At 39.1% G+C, this 21981-nt stretch overlaps 1 protein-coding gene across 1 annotated transcript in view; it reads left to right on the top strand.

The window, feature by feature from the left end:
- LRGUK (leucine rich repeats and guanylate kinase domain containing) overlaps window positions 1–21981 on the top strand; it is a gene marked incomplete at both ends in the record, with an annotated part of 54449 nt that overhangs the window by 6419 nt on the left and 26049 nt on the right. Inside the window, 7 exons of the mRNA XM_082491463.1 lie at window positions 3371–3495; window positions 6968–7111; window positions 9320–9400; window positions 10670–10756; window positions 13752–13858; window positions 18081–18200; window positions 20897–20993. Coding sequence (XP_082347589.1) covers window positions 3371–3495; window positions 6968–7111; window positions 9320–9400; window positions 10670–10756; window positions 13752–13858; window positions 18081–18200; window positions 20897–20993 — 761 coding nt within the window. The remainder of the gene's footprint in view (window positions 1–3370; window positions 3496–6967; window positions 7112–9319; window positions 9401–10669; window positions 10757–13751; window positions 13859–18080; window positions 18201–20896; window positions 20994–21981) is intronic.

Genomic DNA, 21981 nt, shown 5'->3' with positions numbered 1-21981 from the left:
GGTAGCGTACAATTAAATCCCTATGTAGGAATGCAGTTAGGAAAAAATAGAGTCAGGTCATAGTTATTAGAGACCATTCTATTATCCCTGGCTAAGCTTACATTTTGTTTGGCTACAATGTCATTCAGGCTGAGAGAAAAAAATCCTGACAATTTGTACACTGCCTGGTAAGACTAGAAGCATGAATGAAAACTCACTTGCCCCTCTTTGCAGGCAGAGTTCATTCTCTCAAGTCAATTAAAAATGTTTTCTTCTGTGATTGCCTAAAGCCATTTCTCTGTGTCCTGCGTGTTCTGGCTTTTTTTCTTTTTTTTTTTTTCCAGTTATATTTTTGGGGGTTTTTATGTAACTAGTTCCAGCCTGGACACTTAGAATGCAAGTGCAATTGTTCTTGCTTAACTTCAGTCACCAAACAATTCTATGCCGAGATCAGAGTTGTCTGATTTCAGTACAGTGGAGAGATACAGAGCCATGTACCTCTGCAGTTCATCCCCTTGTAAGACAGCAATCAGACATAGCTTGTTGTCAAAGGAAACCTGCTTTTTTTAAGGAATCTGGGTAGTTATGTTAATGCTGAAGTTTGCAGAGAGAAATCCTTACTACTTTTACTGCTGCTTTTGAGTTGAATGTTAATTTAAAATACACTTTCCCCTTTCAGTACCAGATGGCCAGTATAGAACAGGTATAATTTAGAGTGAAATAGCCCCATATAGTACTATCATCTGTTATTACTTGGGTAATTTGTGTATAATGCTTGGAGGTCAAGGTCAGCCATGTTAAGTACTCCATAAATCCAGAGAAGGGCTACAAAGCTGGTGAAGGGTCTGGAGGACAAACCTTATGAGGAACGACTGAGGGATCTGGGGTTGTTTAGCCTGGAGAAGAGGAGGCTGAGGGGAGACCTTATCACCCTCTACAACTACCTGAAAGGAGGTTTTAGAGAGATGGGAGCTGACCTCTTCTCCCTGGCGACAAGTGATAGGACAAGAGGAAATGGGTTCAAGTTATGTCAGGGCAGGTTTAGATTGGATATTAGGAAGCATTTTTTCACTGAAAGGGTTATTAAACATTGGAATAAGCTGCCCAGAGAGGTGGTGGATTCACCATCCCTGGAGGTGTTTAAGAAAAGGGTAGATGAGGTGCTTAGGGACATGGTTTAGGAGTGGTGGTGTTTTTATCAGGGTAGGTTAATGGTTGGACTTGATGATCTTAAAGGTCCCTTCCAACCTCACTGATTCTATGATTCTATGATAAATGTAAAAAGGTCGCACATTCCTCTGATGACTCAGCCAAGTGCCTGTATTCTACAGCTAATCTAGCATGCCTGGTGCCCAGTTAAAGTCAAAGACCTAAAGACTCCGATGTTTTATCCTGCATGTATACATCTGATGAGAAGACTAGAGATTTACAGCAGAGTTTTCCAAGATGCTGGCAACGTAGATCCTTCCCTGTACTCCTTTTCCCTCATTTCCACTACTTTCTTGATTTACCACCAGTCCGGTTACGCCAGCTTGAAGGGCTGCACTGTAAACCAGATCACAGAAACAATATCAAAGTTAAAAAAGCTATGTCAGTCAAACAAGGAGGCAGTAAGCTTCGGAAAGGGGTGGGTGTGAGCAGCTGGGATTTTCACGAAGTTTCAGACTTGGAAGGGAACTCTAGAGATCATCTAGTCCAACTCCCCTGCTAAAGCAGGATTGCCCAGAGCACATTACTCAGGACTGCATCCAGGCAGGTCTTGAAAATCTCCAGAGAAGGGGACTCCACCACCTCCCTGGGCAGCCTCTGCCACTGCTCTGGCACCCAAACCGTAAAGAAGTTTTTCCGTGTATTTGAACGGAACTTCCTATGTTCCAACTTGTGCCCATTAACCCTCGTCCTGTCACTGGGAACCATTGAAAAGAGCCTGGCTCCATCCTCCTTCAGCCCACCCTTTAGATACCTGTAAGCATTAATAAGGTCTCCCCTCAGCCTTCTCTTCTCCAGGCTAAAGAGTCCCAGCGCTCTCAGCCTTTCCTCAAAAGGGAGATGCTCCAAGCCCTCAATCATCTTAGTTGCCCTTTGCTGGACTCGCTCCAGCAGTTCCCTGTCCTTCTTGAACTGGGGAGCCCAAAACTGGACAAAGTATTCCAGTTGTGGCCTCACCAGTGCAGAGCAGAGGGGGAGAATGACCTCCCTCGACCTAGTGGCCACACTCTTCCCTATGCAGCCCAGGATTCCATTAGCCTTCTTGGCAACAAGGGCACACTGCTGGTTCATGGATAATTTACTGTCTACCAGGACCCCCAGATCCTTCTCCTCAGAATTACTTCCCAGCAGGTCCGCCCCTAACCTATACTGGTGCTTTGCATTCTTCCTCCCCAGGTGCAGGACCTTGCACTTGCTTTTGTTGAACCTCATTAGGTTCTTCTCTGCCCAGCTCTCCAGCCTGTCCAGGGCACGCTGGATGGCAGCACGGCCCTCTGGGGTGTCAGCCACCCCACCCAGTTTGGTATCATCAGCGAACTTGCTGAGGATACACTCTGTCCCCTCATCCAGGTCATTAATGAATATATTGAACAAAATTGGACCAAGTATTGACCCCTGGGGGACACCACTGGTTACAGGCCTCCAACTAACTCTGTGCCGCTGATCACAACCCTCTGAGTTCTATCACACAGCCAACTCTCAGTCCACCTCGCTGTCACCTCATCTAGCCCATACTTCCTCAGCTTCCTAATGAGGATGTTATGGGAGACAGTGTCAAAAGCCTTGCTAAAGTCAAGGTAGATGACATCTACGACTCTCCCCTCATCCAGCCAACCAGTTAGAACATCATAGAAAGCTATCAGATTGGTCAAGCATGATTTACCCTTGGTAAATCCATGTTGACCACTTCCAATAACTTCCTGTTCCTCAACATGTTTGGAGATGACATCCAGAATGAGTCACACCATTACCTTCCCAGGGACAGAGGTGAGACTAACCGGTCTGTAGTTCCCTGGGTCCTCCTTCTTGCCTTTTTTGAAGATCAGAGTGATGTCAGCCTTCCTCCAGTCCTCAGGCACCTCTCCTGTTCTCCATGACCTTTCAAAGACAATGGAGAGTGGTCTAGCAATAACATCTGCCAGCTCTCTCAGCACTTGCGGGTGCATCCCATCAGGGCCCATGGACTTGTGAATGTCCAGCTTGGCCAAGTGGTCTCTGACCCGGTCCTCCTCAACTGAGGGAAAATCTTCCTCTCTCCAGAATTTTAAACTCCTTAGCATGAAACATTTGATGTCTGGCTCCCCATATCATAAAATTGAGCTCCATTGGCTAAGTTAGTGACTAATTATTGCTAAGGTTTTGTGTTTGGTTATTTTCCTTAAATGCAAAAACCTCTGTATAGTTAATAATATAGAGGAGATAAGAGGACTGGAGAAGTGTCACAGTCTGACTCATCTCAGTTTGTCACACAACAGACTCATTGCAATCAGTGGCCTTGAGAACTTACCTATCAAAATACTCAATCTGGTAAGAAAGAAGTAATTCTAGTTGTTTGCCTGTCTTTCTTTTATCAAGATATTAATGCCTTAATAAACGTGAAGGTAATTACCTAACAAATTACCATACAGAGGTATGTGTAATACTGGGCAGGTTTTTTATTAACAGAGGATCATAGAACGATGTAGGTTAGAAGGGAGCTGTGAAGGTCATCTGATCCGGGTTCCTGCTCAAAGCAGAGACATCTTCAGCAGAGGTTGCTCAAAGCCTTGTCCAGCTGGGTTTTGAATTTCTCCAAAGGTATTTTGCATTTGCTCTGGGGAGGTTTCATTGTTGCTTAGGTGTTGTGTAAGAAGTTACACACTGTGCAAGTCCCACAACGAAGATTTTATTTAAAAGTACATTTTCTCATAAAGTTGCATTCATGATAGCAGTGGGCTAGGACGGGAGAGGGAAAAGTGAGGACTGAGAAGCCTGCATTCATTTTAGAAAATAAATCATTTGCTATGCTAGTCTGATATATCAATAAAGGATCTTTGTTTTAGTTTTAAGAATTTTCTAATGAGATTGGAAGCTTTCCATTGCCAGCTTTGCATCAAGATATCTAGGGTATGTTTGTTTAAATACAACATTTGTAGGTTGCATTTCTAGATGCTTTAGTGGGTTTTATCATACCTGGCTTCAGATTTCTGCAGTGTAGACAACTGCACGCGAGCTAGTTGTTCTCTGCTGTTTCAGAAGTCAGTGGAGAGAAATGGACGCTTGAAATATTTCATTATTCTGATCCAGCTGCTGACAGCTACATTAACACAAGATGCATCAGGTCTTGGAAGTGCCTGTTTCTCTCTGTTGGCTATGAAGATAGCCAAGCGTAACTAGCCTAGATATAGACCCCTTTCTGTCAATGCCTACACTTGTTTGCAGGCATCTTGCTCTTTTACAGGTCTTGGGAAGGCATTTATCTCAGTGTTCCTCAGCTCCATGTTTGTAAAATGCCCTTAATAATACCAATGCTTTCTTCTAAATCATTTTGAGATACTTGATAGGAAAAGTCATCAACATAGAGGTTGCACAGAAGCACAAGCCAAAACTGTTTTTAATGCAATTCAGTTGGTATAAAATACAACAGGCTACTTCTTAATAGGTTTTACTTTGTAATAGTAACTTAAAAATATTTAATGGGATTTTAAAAATGAGCACCAAAAAACTATATGTAGAAATATGCTCATATTTGCTACATTAGTTTTAAGCACCTACATAAATGTTTTAGATAAAGCGAATGAATCCCTTATCAAGAATAGAAATATTCTTTTCCAATCCTTTTAAAATTTAAAGATTTTTCTTCTGTTCTGTAGTAATTGGAATAGAAAAGAGTACCTAAGGTCTGTACCCATCAAGGCCTGATTGGCCCTTGTACTTATTACTGCTTCGATATTGAGGAAAGGTATTCACATTTAAAAGTGGGGAGTAGTATGTTTTGAATAATATATTCAAATAATGCTCAGTAGCGTATTTTTAATATACTTACATTTTGGATATATAATGCCTTTGGTAGCTTCCAGTTATGCCCTTAGTGGCAATAAAACTGAATTTTGTCTCATTTTTAGTGGATAAGATTAAGTCATGCCTAAATCATGTTTAAAGATTAAATCATGTTTAAAGATTAAATCATGTCTAAAAGTTCTGAAATGAACTATAGGAGTATGACAGTCTAAGCTGACAGGAAGATCTTTACTCTAAAGGCTTTCTTCAGGGACAACCACAGTAAGTCGCTCAACCATTGTGCGCACTGATTTCCTCATCTGTTATAAGGCCTAATAATAATTCTGTTACTCATGGTTATCTGCTCTGTAAAATGTTTTGGAGGTTATGTTAACAGCTAAACCTTATTAATATGAACGTGTTCTTCAGTTTTGGTTCGTATATGCTGATATGAGCATTTATACAACTGCTTGCCTGTTTTAATTAGCAAAGTAGATAGTCATGTGGAAATTATGTAAATAGACAGATTTTAGCATAGCATTTTCTTTTACTAATTAGAATGAAATGTGGTTCTTTTTTTCGTGGGAACAGTCATCCCCTCTCTTCCCATTGATTCAGCTTTCTTTTCCATTTTCCCTTGAGCTTTTTAGGTTGAAAGAGTAGTAAGGTCTGAAGTTTGGAAGAAAGGCTTCGAAAACTGTAAATACTGCCTAGCTATACCCAAAAGCCTTTATTCTGCTTATGTTTGAAAAAAAATAAGAAGCGCAGCTCTAATGAACTGGACTCTTAGGAATTTTATACTTTGCAAAAAAGGATCTCTACACAAATCCCTTTTGTTCACAGAATTTTATGTGCACGTCTTGCATAGCATTTTGCAACTAGAGCTCTAAGCTGTATCCTATGAAACAGAGGTCTAACAAAGAACAGGAAGAGAAGAGAGAGCCTCCATGCTATTAATAACCTAATTAAACATTTAAAAGTCAAGAAAAATGTCAAGGACAGACAACTGGATTAACATTAGAGTCAGCTAGCTTATTTATTTCAGTAGTTCCTAAATATTTATTAATAGAATATGAGGCTTCTAAGCTTTCAGCACAAGGTGATGCTGGTGGAAAAATATAACTTGCAAGGTTATACAGAAAGAATCATGTTGAGAGGCCATCTGGGTACGTGTGGCCACTGGGACAAAGACGAGTACAGAACCTAGCGTGTTATACCTGTTTGGAGTTCGTAGCAGAAACAAGGATATGATTTGTGAGACCCTGAGAAATGAAGCCATCTGGTGTCCAGCAATTAATGTAGGTCTTCTACCTTGTACCTTCTTTGGAAGGAATGCAAAACAATGATAGTTGGGTATGAGTTCTCAAAAGCTTGGGTCATTTCTTGTGTTAGAATCTAGATGAACTTACAGTAAGGTGGGTTTGGTTTTTTTTCTTTTAACATTTCTGGGCATGCTGTCACTGACAGTAAATAAAGTCTGCCTTCACTTAGTATGCATTAAGATGAACTTGTGTATCCTAGAGATATTTTTATAGACTGCCTGCAGTCCAAAGAAGACAGTACTGTATTGTTCTAACTTAATAGTTTCATTATTTATTCTGTAATCATAAGTGTAAATATAACCATGATTACAGAGGGAAATTCTATGTATTTATGTATATATATTCTATACTTTTATGTGCATATCTATTTTCTATATTTTGAGTTGGATACTGACAAGAGTATCCTTCGGGCAGTATCAGCTTTAAAAGAATGCTGGAGCTCTTTTTATTGCTATTGTGTCTTGCTGCTGTTCAAGGTGAGTTGAAGACAAGTTAATCAGAAGATAGTTGATTCTTTTTTCCTTGAGCAGTATGGAAAGCTGTAGTATGTCGTCTCAAGATGAAGATGGGGCTAATGCATAACAGGCCTATTTGTAATAGGATTCTCAATAATAAAGTGAACTCTGTTCTTCCTCAGTAATGTTGTTTTCTGTCCGTAGAATCTTATCAACAGTTCACATGCTTTCATTTCTTCTTAGAGCTCTAACCGGATTGAGAAGATAACTGGGTTGGACAGCTTGAAAACTCTACAGAAGCTGGACCTATCTAGCAATAAAATATCTAGTCTAGAAGGCTTGGAGGAACACGATCTACTAGAGGTGATCAACCTAGAGGATAACCAGGTAGCATATTTAATATTGATTTCAGCTTTTTCTAAGAATGCATAATTTATTTTTTCTTCTAAAATTCAATCCCTTTAAGGCTTAATCAAAAAATCTTGCAGCACTGCAAGAAATGAATATTAGAAAAGATGACATTCTTTCCTTTGGTGTTTCACTCCAGTACTGTTTCACATGTTGATTGATAGTGTACTCCTCAGGCCTTATTTAATACCTCTAGATAGGTTTATCTTTATGTAGGTATCAGTTCTGTAGTATTTAGTGCTCACATACATAAAGAACTAACAGTGCTCCCTTGAGTGGATAAGATAGGGATGAGTATGCAGCTTTTTCAGCTTGATTATTCTTGAGGATCTTTACTTACATCACAGCTTTTCCACTGCCAGGCCTCAGGAGGTTTTTGCTAATGTCTCTCAGCCCAATTTTATGACCACAGATTCTTCTGAGCTCTCAGCTGGAAACTTCCTGTAAGGCAGAACTGCGTGTACTCTGTTATAAAGAGGCTTTTGTTATGCAGCAGAATTTTCACTGGATATACAGTGATACAATCCAAGTCATTTATATTTGAATCTTGAAACCCAAGCCATATATACATAATACTTTTGATATTGGGCTTCCAGGATCCTTAACTGAAAAGACTGTCAATTCATGAATCATTTTGACATCAAAGACAGATCTGCATGTTAAAAAAAAAAAAATCTATGAAAATATGAAATAAAAATATAAGTCAGGAGCTGAACATTTTCTGTCCTTTTCCCACTTGCAAAATACATTTACAGGATTTAATTCAAGACACTATGAAGTCTTTTTCTTACACTGTGTTCAGGTTGACATTTAAAGGTACATCAATTGCACAAGACAGGAAACTAGCTAATAGTATGGTTGCTATTAGCATTAATAACACCATTTCCATTGCCTCATATAGTTTCCACTGTTCTTTACAGCACGCAAAAGCGATTAATTTTACCTCATCAAAATTTGCCTCTTTTAATGATGTTATTGAAACTGTTTAATGAGTCACCATTTTTTGAACATTTCCTTTTGAAGGATAATTTAAAGAGAATTTTAAGTAATTAACACAGAAAGATCTGAGTTACTTCAGCTCACTACCACCCAGAATGATCTTAAATGCTTGTTTTTTCAAAGATGGGCACGATAGGTTTAGCTGCAAACCACGTCTTTCATATATGTCTTCAGTGCTTTTCAGATGGTGACAGCTGGCATTCTATGATTTATTTAGGAAACCCATCCAAATGACATTTAACTTGGTCAAAACTGTTCCACAGTGGGCTTCTTGTTATCTCAAAATGAATATAGGATAGGCTATGGTTAAGTTTTTAGACACTTTACAGAAGCTGAATGTAAGTTAGGGATAGAATCTGAAGTCTTCAAGGTTCAGTCTTTCAGCAGTGGAGGAACACCAGGTATCCTTACAAGGCGATTCATCCCATCCTACCATGGATCGGGTGACCTCTGGAACTGCCTCTGTCTGCTGATTATAAAGTGAGGTTAAGTGACTGACTTGGGCTAACTTAACAGATGGCTAAAATGAGGTGACGTGAATTCCATTTGACCCATTTTGTTTTAATTGAGAGCCTTACAACTGTTCGCTCAGGGTCCAGCACAAGTGCCTCTAGTGTGACTTTGACTAATCCCACAGTAACTTCTAATGCTTATCTCATGTGCCTGAGTGGAGCCAACCCAGGCTTCCTTTGTGGATAGATGAGACCGTAAGTGGAATGCATCACCCTCTGGACACAGACAGCCAAGGACAACTCTGCTGGTGCTTTTCAATCAAGTGCTACAAGTTAGGCAGGATAAACTTGAGCTCTAGTGAAAAACTCTTATAAGGATTTTTTTTCGCTAGTCAACTGAAGCGCAAATATAACTGTAGAATTGCCTCATTTAAGCACATCAGCCACATAAAAGCTAAATGCGTTAGGGCTTGACATTTGAAAGAACTGGAACCACGCAGGTGGTTTGAAATTGCTGTCTGCATTATACTGCTTCTCCAGCTAACATCCAAGTTGTCTGCCTTTTGTGACTGGAAGAGCCTTATTGAATGCAGTTAACATGTACACCCATTTTGTGAGTATAATGAATTTTTTTTATGTCCAGATTTTAAGAGCAGGGATTAAAATACTTTTTTTCCCCATAGTTATCATGGATTCTGTTGTTGCTGATTTATGCTCTGTTTCTGTCACTAATTAGATTGCTGAGCTGCGTGAACTCAAATGTATTGAAGATCTGCCTCTCCTCAGAGTTTTAAATCTTTTAAAAAATCCTGTACAGGTAAGAAAGAACTAAAGAGGAAGCCAAAAATAAGAACCGAGAACTGTTGTTTTGGGTCACACCAGAATCCATTTAGCCTCAATTTGTATCTCTGAGAGTGGCCAGGTCATTTCAGGGAACAAGTACAAGAAATAATGAGTGATGGTTTCCCTGGCATGTTTACCCACCTTTGTCTGGGAACTTGATTGTTCCCGAGAAAAGCTCAAAGAACTTAATAGTACCCCTTTTAAAATTATGTGTCTTTGGAATCTGTATCTTCTTTTCTTCTTTAGGATTTATTCAGTTCTCATTTATAGCTCCCATAATATTCCTCAATTAATGAATTAAACGTCCATTTTATCAACAACGACATTTGCCGAATATCAGAAATCCTGACTTTGACTCTGCTTTTGTAATTTGTCTGAGTGATCAAAGATGATTCTGTCCTGACATTTCTGATTTCTAAATTATGTTTGAATTTTACAGTGATTTCCAAAGTCAGAGAGAAGAAAATCGTTCAGGGTTTAACTTCTTCCTGTAATTGCTGGTTTTGTATTGGCTTTCATGAGAACGGTCTGTTGTGGCACACAATGAAATTAGCATGAAAAAATACGTGAAATAGGCAGCCCCTGGTCCTCCATAATCTGAAAGCCTTTTTCTGTTTAGATGTCCTTCCCCTAAGCAAAGTCTGATTGTATTCCTTTCAGTTACTGTTTTAATAACTTATACATGCAACAATCATCTTAAGACAGCTGTCTCAATTTCAGCTGTTTTAACAGGACCTTACTGGTTTTAGAATTTGAAGCTTCATGAACTTGTCAGTGTCAGCTTTTTAATTTTTAATTTTTAATTTTTAATTTTTTTATTGTCTCAGACTTAAAAAGCTGTATTATGACAAATTTATAATGTAAATTCTCTTTTAAAGTTCCTATAGTACTACTAAGGTTGGAAGTATTAATCATAGTTCATTCTGTAATCCCAGTATAGATAACGCTTTCAGTTCTCCAACAGACTTTCCTGGTGGTCTAGTGGGTGTGGTGGTGATTTTTAAATTCCTAGCTTGACCTTTTGAATAAGGTAGTTACAGACTTTTGAACAAATATCAGCTTTTCCTGCAGAAGCTAAGCTTATGGTGGGGGGTCACTTTTTCCAGTGTATTGCCATCCTTCAGGTTAAAAAGCTTTTTATGTTGCAATGTATTAAGGCCAATTTAATTTCAACCCATTGAAATTAAATATTAGATTGATGAAGTTAAGTACTTTATGTCAAAGTGGAAACTTTGTGCTTCAGGAGCAAACAGATTATTGGCTCTTGGCGATTTTCATGTTGCTCCAACTAACAGAACTGGATCTCAAGAAGATTTCAGTGGAAGAAAAGGTATGTAATCATATCATTCTGGAATTTTTCTAAATAAAGAATATAAAAAACTGCAGGCAAATTTAGCTTTGTAGTCATTTGGGTGTGACAAATCTCCTGTGTTTCAGCCCCCAAGATAGGCTACAAATTCAAAGACTTTTACTTTTAAATGCAGTTATATAGATATACAGAATTTCTGGAGCAGTTGTAGTATGTAAAAATGCAATGTTTACCTAAAAGCTTTGTTCAGTGGAGGAATTTACTTAGCAGCCATTGTTACTCAGCTAGTGAATCTAAACAGGCAACTACATTCATTACTCTGAAGTGGTAACCACTGTGCTAGTTCTAAAATACTGTTGTGGGTTTTTTTTTTAGTGTTGTGTCCAGCAAAGTGAACTCTGAAAGTTATAATGACGCTTTTTTCCCATCCTACTCTATACAGCTTTTACTATAAAATCTTCTCTCCCGAAAAAACCTGCTCAGACTGCTTACAGTAACTTTCTATTGTAATGGAAACCTTTCCCTCTTGTGCCACTTTTACTGTAATGTAATTGCTGTGTGTAGTATTTGGGCCCATGCCATGCTAGAACTGTTAGGATTAATAGCTGCCAACTGGGGTTTGATTTCAGGGAATTAGCCTTTAAAAATGATCCTTACAGAAAACTCATCACTCCTAACTTTAGCTGCATAAATATTAACTTCTTGTTTAATGCCCGCTCTCGCTATCATGAAAACAGAGAAGGGATAATACCAGAGTGTAATTTACCCCACCTCCCTGAGATTTTGATCTTAGTCTTTGTCTTATGTGGCAATCTGTTTTCCTTCTGATAAAATAAATAATTTTTTCCTTTTCTATGGACTGTAAAATTAAGCCTGGATAACTGGTTTAGACTAGTACTTAACTTTTGGATGATTAAAGTAATTTCAGAAAATCCTCACTTCAGGTTGTTTTAGGATATTTACTCTAGCCTCGTAAACTTTTGTCAAACTGAATTTGGAGACAGCAGCTCTTCTGTCTCAGAAACACACAAAATGGATATACAGAAATGTTGTAGTTTAGGTCAGAAGTGTAGTTTTGAAGTGAAACTCCCAGTTGTCCAGCATGCCATGCTTGATTCTCATAGTGGAATAGTCTCACAACACATGACCTAGACTTCTTTTGGACTAACCTTAACTAGATGATGTGCACCAGGGTGCACCTAATGTGCTTCTAGCCACTAATCGAGACCAAAGGACCAAACTAGAGCTAGAGTGCAATGAGGTCCTACTCCTCCCAAAATAGTGTGGATGTTGGGCACCGAGTACTGAATGTTTTGCTTTAAAGATCATAGAATCATAGAATGGTTTGGGTTGGAAGGGACCTTGAAGATCATCGAGTTCCAACCCCCCTGCCATGGGCAGGGACACCTCCCACCAGCCCAGGTTGCTCCAAGCCCCATCCAGCCTGGCCTTGAACACCTCCAGGGGTGGAGCTTCCACAACTCCTCTGGGCAACCTGGGCCAGTGCCTCATCACCCTTAGAGTGAAAAATTTCTTCCCAATATCTAATATAAATCTCCCCTCTTCCAGTTTGAAGCCATTCCCCCTTGTCCCATCACTACATGCCTTTGTAAACAGTCCTTCCCCAGCTCTCCTGTAGGCCCCCTTTAGGTACTGGAAGGCTGCTATAAGGCCTCCCTGGAGCCTTCTCTTCTCCAGGCTGAACAACCCCAACTCTCTCAGCCTGTCCTTATAGCAAAGGTGCTCCAGCCCTCTCATCATCTTTGTGGCCCTTCTCTGGACCCACTCCAACAGGTCCATGTCTTTTCTATGTTGGGGACTCCAGAGCTGGATGCAGTACTGCAGATGTGCTCTCACCAGAGCAGAGTAGAGGGGCAGAATTCCCCCCCTCGCCCTGCTAGCCACACTTCTGATGCAGCCCAGGATACGGTTGGCCTTCTGGGCTGCGATCGCACGCTGCTGGCTCATGTTGAGCTTCTCATCAATCAGCACTCCCAGGTCCTTCTCTTCAGGGCTGCTCTCCAGCCATTCCCCGCCCAGCCTGGAGCTGTGCTTGGGATTGCCCCCACCCAGATGTAGGACCTTGCACTTGGCCTTGTTGAACTGCATGAGGTTGGCTTGGGCCCACCTCTCCAGCCTGTCCAGGTCCCTCTGGATGCCATCCCTCCCCTCCAGCGTGTCTACCTCGCCAAACAGCCTGGTGTCATCGGCAAACTTGCTGAGGGTGCTCTCGACCCCACTGTCCATGTCACCGACAAAGATGTTGAACAGTACAGGTCCCAGTACCAACCCCAGATCAGGGTGATCCTGATCCACTCCTGTTGCACCATACTACTTGTTAATACAGACATGGCTGTCCTCAGAGCTTACTGCAGCATTATGTCGGCTACTTGATATTTGATGGTTTACATGAAATGACTCAGTGGTTCTTAACCTGTTTCTGAGTGGGTAGCATTAATAATACTAAAAACTATACAACTCGTTAGTGGTCAGTACCCTCAATAGAGCTTTCAAGAGAACAGATGGAAGGAATCCTTGGAGTTTGAGTGCTCTTCCTCCCAGGAAAGACAGAAATGCATCGTCAGGAGAAAATTGCAGTTTGCTTACTTTGTTAATGCCCGTTCTATTCCTCTTTGGGTGAATAAATGAATGGCTTCAGTCCCTAAGGATTTTAGTTTGGCATCTTCCACCAGCACTCAGAGGATGCAAATTAATGGATAATTAAAACCTAAGCAAAATTACTTTGCATCTTACGTGGCATCCTTTTTTCTTTCCAGTAAAAGGTTGAATATATTAAAGATAGCTACGTCTGGCTGCCTTCCATCCATCTATCAAATTGTGCTTAAATCCCCTGAAAAGGTTTATGTAGTGGAGCGCTCACAGACAACCCAAATACAAAGAGTGACCCTCATAAATATGAAACCATCATTACTCATAGTGAGCTGCGAAGCATATTGCAGCTGGAAACAATGACATCACTGCTCTTCTTTCTTTTGGCTCTAAACTATGGAAACAGGTTGCTGCTGTGAATAAATATGATCCTCCTCCAGAAGTTGTTGCAGCTAAAGATCATATGACTCACGTCATGTATAGCGTGCTGCAGCCCCAGAGAATCTTTGACAGGTAAGCTTACCTCCACTTCGCATCAGCTCCTGAGGGTGGCACTCAAGTAAAGCAGAATATGTTGTCATATTTAGAGGGACATTTTTCTGTCCCTCTCCCACCCCTGAATTAATTCTAACGATGAAGAGACATTCCATAGTATCCTGGTAGCAGTCTGGAAATTAGACAAATCTTATTTGGTTGAAATTGATTATGAAATAAAGTTAGTCATTCACCTCTAAAGTCTGAGACAGATTGTCCGCAGCTCCATTTCTTTTAAACAATCTGTTGAAACAGATGGCCATTTGCACCATAAATGAAAGATGCAAAAATTCTATCAATACCCAAAGGCAATTTAAAAATCTCTAGAGGCAGAAGAGAGCTGTAAAACATATCTTCTTCCTATTCTGCTTAGTCCTTCTCTTCACACTGTTGGCATCCTGTTGTGAACAAAATGACTTTATTTTGTGGCTTTGGGGCACGTTTTATATTCATAAGGTGAAATTTTCAAGTTTGTACATAGGGAAGTCCAGCTACTGCTGCCTTTGGGAGGAGATGATGCTGACTGCTGTTTAAAGCACAGAGGGGAGAGGCAAATAAATGTTCTTTTTCCGAGGTTGCCATTGCTGTGCCAGGTGACTTCTCTCAGTCTCATTTCTCATCTAGAAAATGGAAAAAGCCATACTTTGCTGCTCTGCAGATGTGTTATGATATTTGCTTGATGAATGCTTGGAAAATGCTTTGTCGTACTCTGATGGAAGATACTGTGAAGTATACTTGGTTTATTATTATATTGGCTACAGTGGGAACAGAGATAAACTTTTGTGCCCCACACCCTGTTTTAGCACCATTTTGGCCATCTTAACTCATAATGATGCATGATTTAATAAATCAGAAATTTATATTTTTATAATATCTTTATTGCGAGTCTTGTGTTTTCTGGGATTGTTGATGAAAGACAGGAACCATCCCCGCGGCGATGAACCATCCCCTCTGAGAAGTCTTAACCGCCTATTAAAAAAAACCCTGAAGAATTATTTACTGTTTTGCAGGGTTGGAGATTTCTTAAAAAGAAAAGCACAATAGTTTTACCTAAAGGCATGGATTTCTTCCAATGCAGACATAGGCTCTATTTAAATATTTGTTTATTGGATTGTGTATGTGTATCTTCATTGCTGGAAAGAAACAATTCTGCTTTCTGTCAGAGGTATTGTATACACAAACATATAAACACGCAGACCAGCATTTATGGTACTGACCAAAATTGTTAATGATGCTTTGAATGTTTGCCCATGCTCAGCTGGAAAGCACACAACACAGTCATTAATGAAATTTTCCTAATGATGATGCGTTACAGTCTTGTACGCTATGAAATGCTTATTGGAACCAAATTGGTATAGTTCATTTGCATCTATATTTTTAGATGAGATTATAATTAATTCTGGTTTAGTAATATCTCTATTAAAAATAAAACCGGAAAACAAAGCAAAAACTTACATTGTTGCATACTCTGCAGTCAGCAAACATTAGCATTAAGTTTTTTATGCCATTCCTTCTCTCTGCGTGCTCTGTGATTCTATCTTTAATTACGTGGTAACACACCACTGAACAATATTACATGTATTTTTCCCCTACTGTAAATGCGTGTGACATTTAAAAAGGTAGCTTGATCATAGTTATAACTGCTACATGGGGAGCAGAAATTTAATAACAGAGGGCTCTTCAGTCTACTGGGTAAGTACATGATGAGACTTGGTATCTGGCTATTGAGGATAAATTCAGAGAAGAAATAGAGCATGATTATTTTTAACAAAGTAGGTAATTAACCATTGGAAAAATTTACCAAGGGTACCAAGAATTCTCCACAACTGGAACATTTTTAATTAAAATATGTTTTAATGGAACCTCAGGTATCAGGCTTGAAAAAAGAACTAACTCGGGGAGATCCTGTTGCCAGTGTGATGAAGGGAGTCTGAGTAGATGATCACAGGAGTCCCTTCTGGCCTTGAAATCTATTAATCTTGCACAGCAGTATGTTCTTGTTCTTGCCAAAGACAAAGAAAGTTGAAAGATGCACGTTAAATGAGCCAAGAAGTAGGAAACCCAAAACTTTTAGTTTATCTTTTGAGAACTAGTAAGCGTGTGTAGTGATGTAATGAAAGATAGTATTGTGGAAAGGTTCTCCATGATTTTCTGATGAAATATTAAATCAGAGGAATTTGAGGATATGAGGAATTTGAGCAATGGAAATTTATTTAAGGGAATTTGAACTGAGCATAATCATGTCAAGTAATGATATATTGTATCATTACTGGATATAACACTTCCTTGAAAAAAAAAAAATTACAGAGGAACTCTAAAATTTGCAAGCATGTAACAGGTTCTGTGCATGGAGAAGGAATATATTAAAACTATGTTGAAGTAAGGGGTTTGTCTTCACCGACCTGCCTTGACATCATTATTCACGAAGGGCGTGGCCTTGAGCAAGAATAAGAACCTTGCTGCTATGTCTTGATAAATTTTGAATGTCTAGTCACTAAGCATGTTTCCTGGAATTCCCATCTTTGAAATGGTTCATTTGTAATAACGCACTTATAGTATCCACAACTGTCACTAATACTTCCTGGGATCATGTTGTCTTGAACTGGTATTTTCCTTACCACAATTGTCAGAAAACGCAAAGACAGTCTGAACAGCTCAAATAATCAAGAGAGGAAGAAGATATTTCTTGAATTGAACAGAATGTCACAACCTAACAGATTCGGATGAGGATTTTTAAAATGTATTTTTACCTTCTCCAGTATTTTGAATGTATTGTGCTAATAGCTTACTGTGCTAATGTTGTCTAATATTTTGTAAGTGACACCCATCGTCACAGTGGGTAAAAAATGCTTAAATCTCCCATGGGTTCTGCTACTGTCTTGCTTTAAAATAGTCTAGTGGATGGAAGACTGACCCAGGATCTGGGTTCATTGCACAGTTTAGTAACAGCACATATGTACAGACTGGAGCCAGTCTCTTCATTTAGTAGGTGTATCTGTTATTTCTTCTGTGAGGATAGTACTCCACAGGAGAATTAGGAGACTGAATTGCATTATTATCTTAGCACTTCTGAAGCATCGAGTCCCATTGTATACATATATTCTGGTAGAAAATAGATCTGATTTGCTGAACCTAAAAACCTAAAAAGTAAAGCCATTACTTTGAAATCTTTTTCCTCCATGCTTCTGTTGGATGGTTATAATTACCTCTCATAGTGTTAGTTACTGTAAGAGAAAAAGAAAAAGAAATATACTCTGTTTTCAGGAATTTGTGTTCATCTGTTTTAAATCACACTAAATGAAAGCTTAACAGACATTGGTGGCTTTCTTCCACTTTAAAATTTAAATTTAGTTAAAGATATTTATTAGTTAAAAATAAGTGGGTTTGAAATTATTTCAACATTTCTGACCTATTATCAAGTGGCCTAATCTCAAGACCTAGCTGAGATTTAAAAATGAGTGCCTGAAGTTGCATTCCATTTTTAGCTGTCTAAATAAATTGGTGGACACTCAAAAGCGCAGAATTGCTATTCATTCTACGATTTACAGCTAGAACTGGAAATCTGAGGCTCTAACCATCTGCTCAGCATGGAGAAAATGGAGGGCTTTGTATTTTTGCAGCACTTTGGGTTCTTTTATTGTAGTGTTATTTGTGTTCAGTGGAGTTTAAGGATCTTAGTGTTTTTCATTGTATTGAATTGAAGAGTTCTTTACAAATTCCACCTTCATCTGGCAAGGCCATGGAAGTCAGCAAGATTATGTGCAGGAGTGCGTAAAGGTTTGTAGGACAGAGTGCAGGTTCATGCTAGGCTTATTATCCTGATCATTAAAATATTACCATCTCTGCGATAGACTTGGAAAACTCTTAAACAAATCCCAGCAACACCATAACTGCGGAGGGAGCTTTAGAAAAGGCTATAAATTGGAAGAGATTATAGTAGACATAACATTATTCCTTTTGCAAAAGAGACCCAGGGGTCTTTAATGTAGTATTTTGTGCTATTTTTATGTTTAGAGTATATCAAACTGAGCACATACTTCTCCTCATTTTTGTCTACACTGTGAACAATGTGAATAGTGTGATAGACAGATGAGATGATTAGTTGAAGTGATGATAAAGTCTCTGCAGAAGCTTTATACAAAGTCGCTGAAGACTTTATTTGTAGGTAATGTAACAGCTCCTTCTTTTTCCTTTCTTGTAGCACTTTACCTAGTCTTGATGCTCCCTACCCCATGCTGGTATTAACTGGCCCTCTAGCCTGTGGTAAGAGAGAGCTTACTCATAAGATCTGCAGACAGTTCAACAATTTCTTCAGATACGGGTAAGTTTGCTCCATGCGTTTAAAAGAACACCAAGTGATCAAGGCTAGAACTGCTGCTGGTTTCTTTTTTGTTTGGTTGTTTTTTTAGAAGTTAAAGACAACCAATAAATGTTCATTGCTATGCATTTTATCTCTTCCCGTGGGTTGATTGCCTGAAGTCATCAAATACTTCCTTAAGAGAAAAGCTATTTAAATTGTCATGCTCTTTTCAAAGGTGAACAGCAAACAAAAACATGTCGTTTAGTGCTCCTTTTATTGATCTGTTCTATCTATGCTCACTAATGCCCCTCAGCCTAAGCATCTGTTTAGATATGTATGCATTTCTCTTAATTTTTGTAATGTACCTGCATATAAACACATTAGCATGCATGTGCAGACTGCATCCAGAAGCTAGGAAAAGAAGCAAGTGCAATTGCTGGACCAATTTATTATCCTGTGAGTAGTGTTACCAAAGCAAATGGCACCTTTCAGACTTCACCACCTGCTGGGAGGACTAATTCTCCCTATCTGAAAGGCCTGAATCATGATCCTGACTGCCTTGGGCTCCCTGTGTATTTAGTGGAGAGGAACTATCTCTTTCCAAGGGAGATTCAGCCTTTGTGAATCACTTCCCTGAGATATCTACCTATTTGCAGTGCACAGTAGATAGGAAGTCTGGCTAAGTTAGATCACCACTCTCTGTTGCCTAAAATTAGGTGGTGCAAGCTGTTCCTCTTGTCCACCCATTCCATTCTTCACAGTACCTAACTGTCAGAGTTCCTATAGCACACGCTATCCAGCACTGGTCTGTATTCCTGTTATGTTTTCTCTCCTCTGTCTTCTCATTTTTTGTATTACACGAATGTATACATTCATTTTTAACCAGACTTTGGCCATAGTTTCACACGTATAGCGTTCGCCGCAATAGGACCTGGGTCTGTTGAATGATTCCTCAGAGTTCCTAGCATCACAGGACCATGCTCTGCGTGTCGATGTGATGTCTGGTAGTAGCCTTCTTCTCTAATGTAATACACCACGGGGAAGAAGCCTATATGTATTTCTGTCTGCTCTGTACTCAGATTGTAGCCACTTGCTGGATTAGATCATTAAACTGGCAAGCTGAAAGAATATTTTAAGAAAAGATCTGTGAAGGTTACGTGACTGGAAAAATGACTTTTTGCCTTTCTTCAAAACCACTACTGTGTTTTGAAAGACTAGATTGGAAATTACCAACTAATTGAACACCAACTGAAATTTTCCAAGCTCTGTGGGTTTTTTTAAGAGCATTGTTTTTATACTGTGTATTTTATTTCCTAAAAGTTTAATGCATGAGGGGGAAAAAAAAGGGAGAGAGACAGAATCTTAACAGAGCAGAAAATTGCAACCATAAAGCAAAGTTGTATTTTAATTATTCAGTGGAGATTTAAGCAATTTTATGGCTTACACTTTTAAATTTCAAACATTCCACTCATTAAAAATGTATTTCATGCAAGATACCCTGGCAGTTTGAATGTAAACATGGCCTTGCAATTAAGAAGGGTTGTAATGTTTAAAAGTGTTTCAAAAAATAAAGTGAAATTGGACCCTCAAACCATCTGGCTAGTGCTCAGGCATGACCTTTAAAGCTGGATGTGTTCATAATATCTTAAAGAAAAATCAGGCCTTTGAAGTGAAATTTTACGGAGTCCACGTGTAGCATACTGTTCTCATTTGCCACAGCTTGCTGATAACAAAAAGTGGCACCCTCTAATGCCGTGATAGTTCAGATCTGTCAAGCTCTGCATTATAGGCTAAACTTCTTAATGGTTTATAACTCAGCTACCTCGAATAAATGAACAGGAATGGCCTGGTAGGTGGTATATTTTTTGCCGTATTTTGCAGGGTGATCCGGCAGAAGTCACAGAGTTAAAATGTTGTCAGTGTGCATCAATGCCAAAGCTCCACATCACATTTTTATTCCTGTTATCCCACATGTAAAATGTAGGATATATTAATGTTAATGTAAAAATTAAAAAAAAAATAAACAAAGCAGACCCAAGTAGCAAAATATAATTTCCTAAGATCGAACATGAGTCCCTGCATACTTTAATCTAAAATTGCTACACGCACTGACTTAGCTGGGTTTTGGGGGGTTTGTTTGGGGTTTTTTTAGTGTTTAATCCTGGTAGTAAGCTCACGTGTCTGAGGTTTATCCTATTGTCCTTATGTGGTGCCAGGCAATTACTTTTCCTGCCTTGTATCCCACTTATCTTCCTAGTTTCAGGATTGTTTCTCCCCTTCCTATTAGGGGTCTGTTTAAAGGTTGGTCTTTATATCTTTTTTAACCTCACAGTTCAGCCTAACTCCTGGTCTCCTTTTCCGTATTTAGGATTCTACTTTATATCATCCACAAGCTGACATAACTGGAAAAAAATGGTTTCATCATTTCTCTGTTACAGGGTGCTGTGACAGCTTCAGTTCAGGCTATCCTGGGTTGGGGGGGATTTATAGCCAAAATGTAATGTTACATTTAAACTTTTTTTTTGTATTTATGGGTTAATCTTTCAAATATGCGGCATTAGTGGCATGATTTGCACCTCTTTATATTTCTCATATTTCTTCTCTTCTTAAAAATAAAATGATTTGTAGTATTCTCCCTTCTCCCCCCCCCTCCCATTCCATAGCTGCTTCTATGATTGAAAACAGGTTATTTCTTTATTATACCATATATCTTCCAGTCCCTGTCACACCACCAGGGCAGCTTACTTTGGTGAAGAAAACAGACTTGATTACTATTTCGTTTCTCAAGATGCATTTGACAAAATGGTGAACACAGTAAGTACCTAACTAGTATCCTAGTAGGCCTACACCCAGAGTGAACTCAACTTTTCTGTCCAGGTCTGATTTTATTTGGTTTTAATATTAAGTTTGTGTCTGTGTGTGCATGCTTATTCATTCACGGTTACGTGGCTTAAGTTCATACACAGAAACCACAATTTGTTGTATACTGGTGCTGTCTTTTCTTCTGTATGCATATATAGAAACCATTAAAGGGGCATAATGGTCAGTAGGAATCTTTAAACAGTAGTATAATGTAGAAATAAACTTATTTCCATATGCAAATATCTACTACATGTGCAGGAAAGAAAAACTCTTGAAATAGCTGCAATCTCTTCTTTTTTCCCTTTTTTTTCTCCTCCCCTCTCCCCCCCTTTTTTTTTTCCAAAATCTTTCAGCAATCCTGCAGGGAATGCAGTCTTTTAAAGTGTAGCAAATTCACCCTAAAGGCATTGTGTTTCTCTCTGAAGGCAGCGTGCCTCCAGCTACTGTTTCTGATGCTTTTTGCTGCCTGCAATAAAACTTTGGCTTGAAAAGCCACAGCAGAGCTCATTATTTGTACATACACAAACAGGGGAGCCAACGCAGTCTCAGCAACTGATCTGGTCCTTAATGATAACTCTCAGTAATCAAGTAGTTTAATTTTAAAAGAATATAATCTGCTTACATCTCCCTAGACACACTATTGGGAACCAAAGTTTCAGTTGTCAGGTTTTAACTTTGAAATTTCTTGGCCAATTATGCATTCTCCTTGCAGAGTTGTTTCTGTCCTCTTTTTTCTTTGGCATCTTCTGTTTTGTATGGCATGGCCATATGGTTTGATGTAATGTCAAAAGAAGGATGCCCCTTGTTTTAGATCTTGCTTTCTTTACAGTGTGAATGAATAACCAATGAAAGCTGTAACCTGTCAGCAGCTTGTTTTCAAGACACTGGTGTTTTATTATCCGTGAACAATGTACAAGCCCATACCCTGCAGGACTGACTG

The sequence above is a fragment of the Vanellus vanellus genome, assembly GCF_965231255.1.
Source record: "Vanellus vanellus genome assembly, chromosome: 1".
In the NCBI taxonomy this organism is placed as follows: Eukaryota; Metazoa; Chordata; class Aves; order Charadriiformes; family Charadriidae; genus Vanellus; species Vanellus vanellus.
The sequence above is the reverse complement of the archived record's forward strand: the minus strand, read 5'-3'. Positions and strand labels throughout refer to the sequence as shown.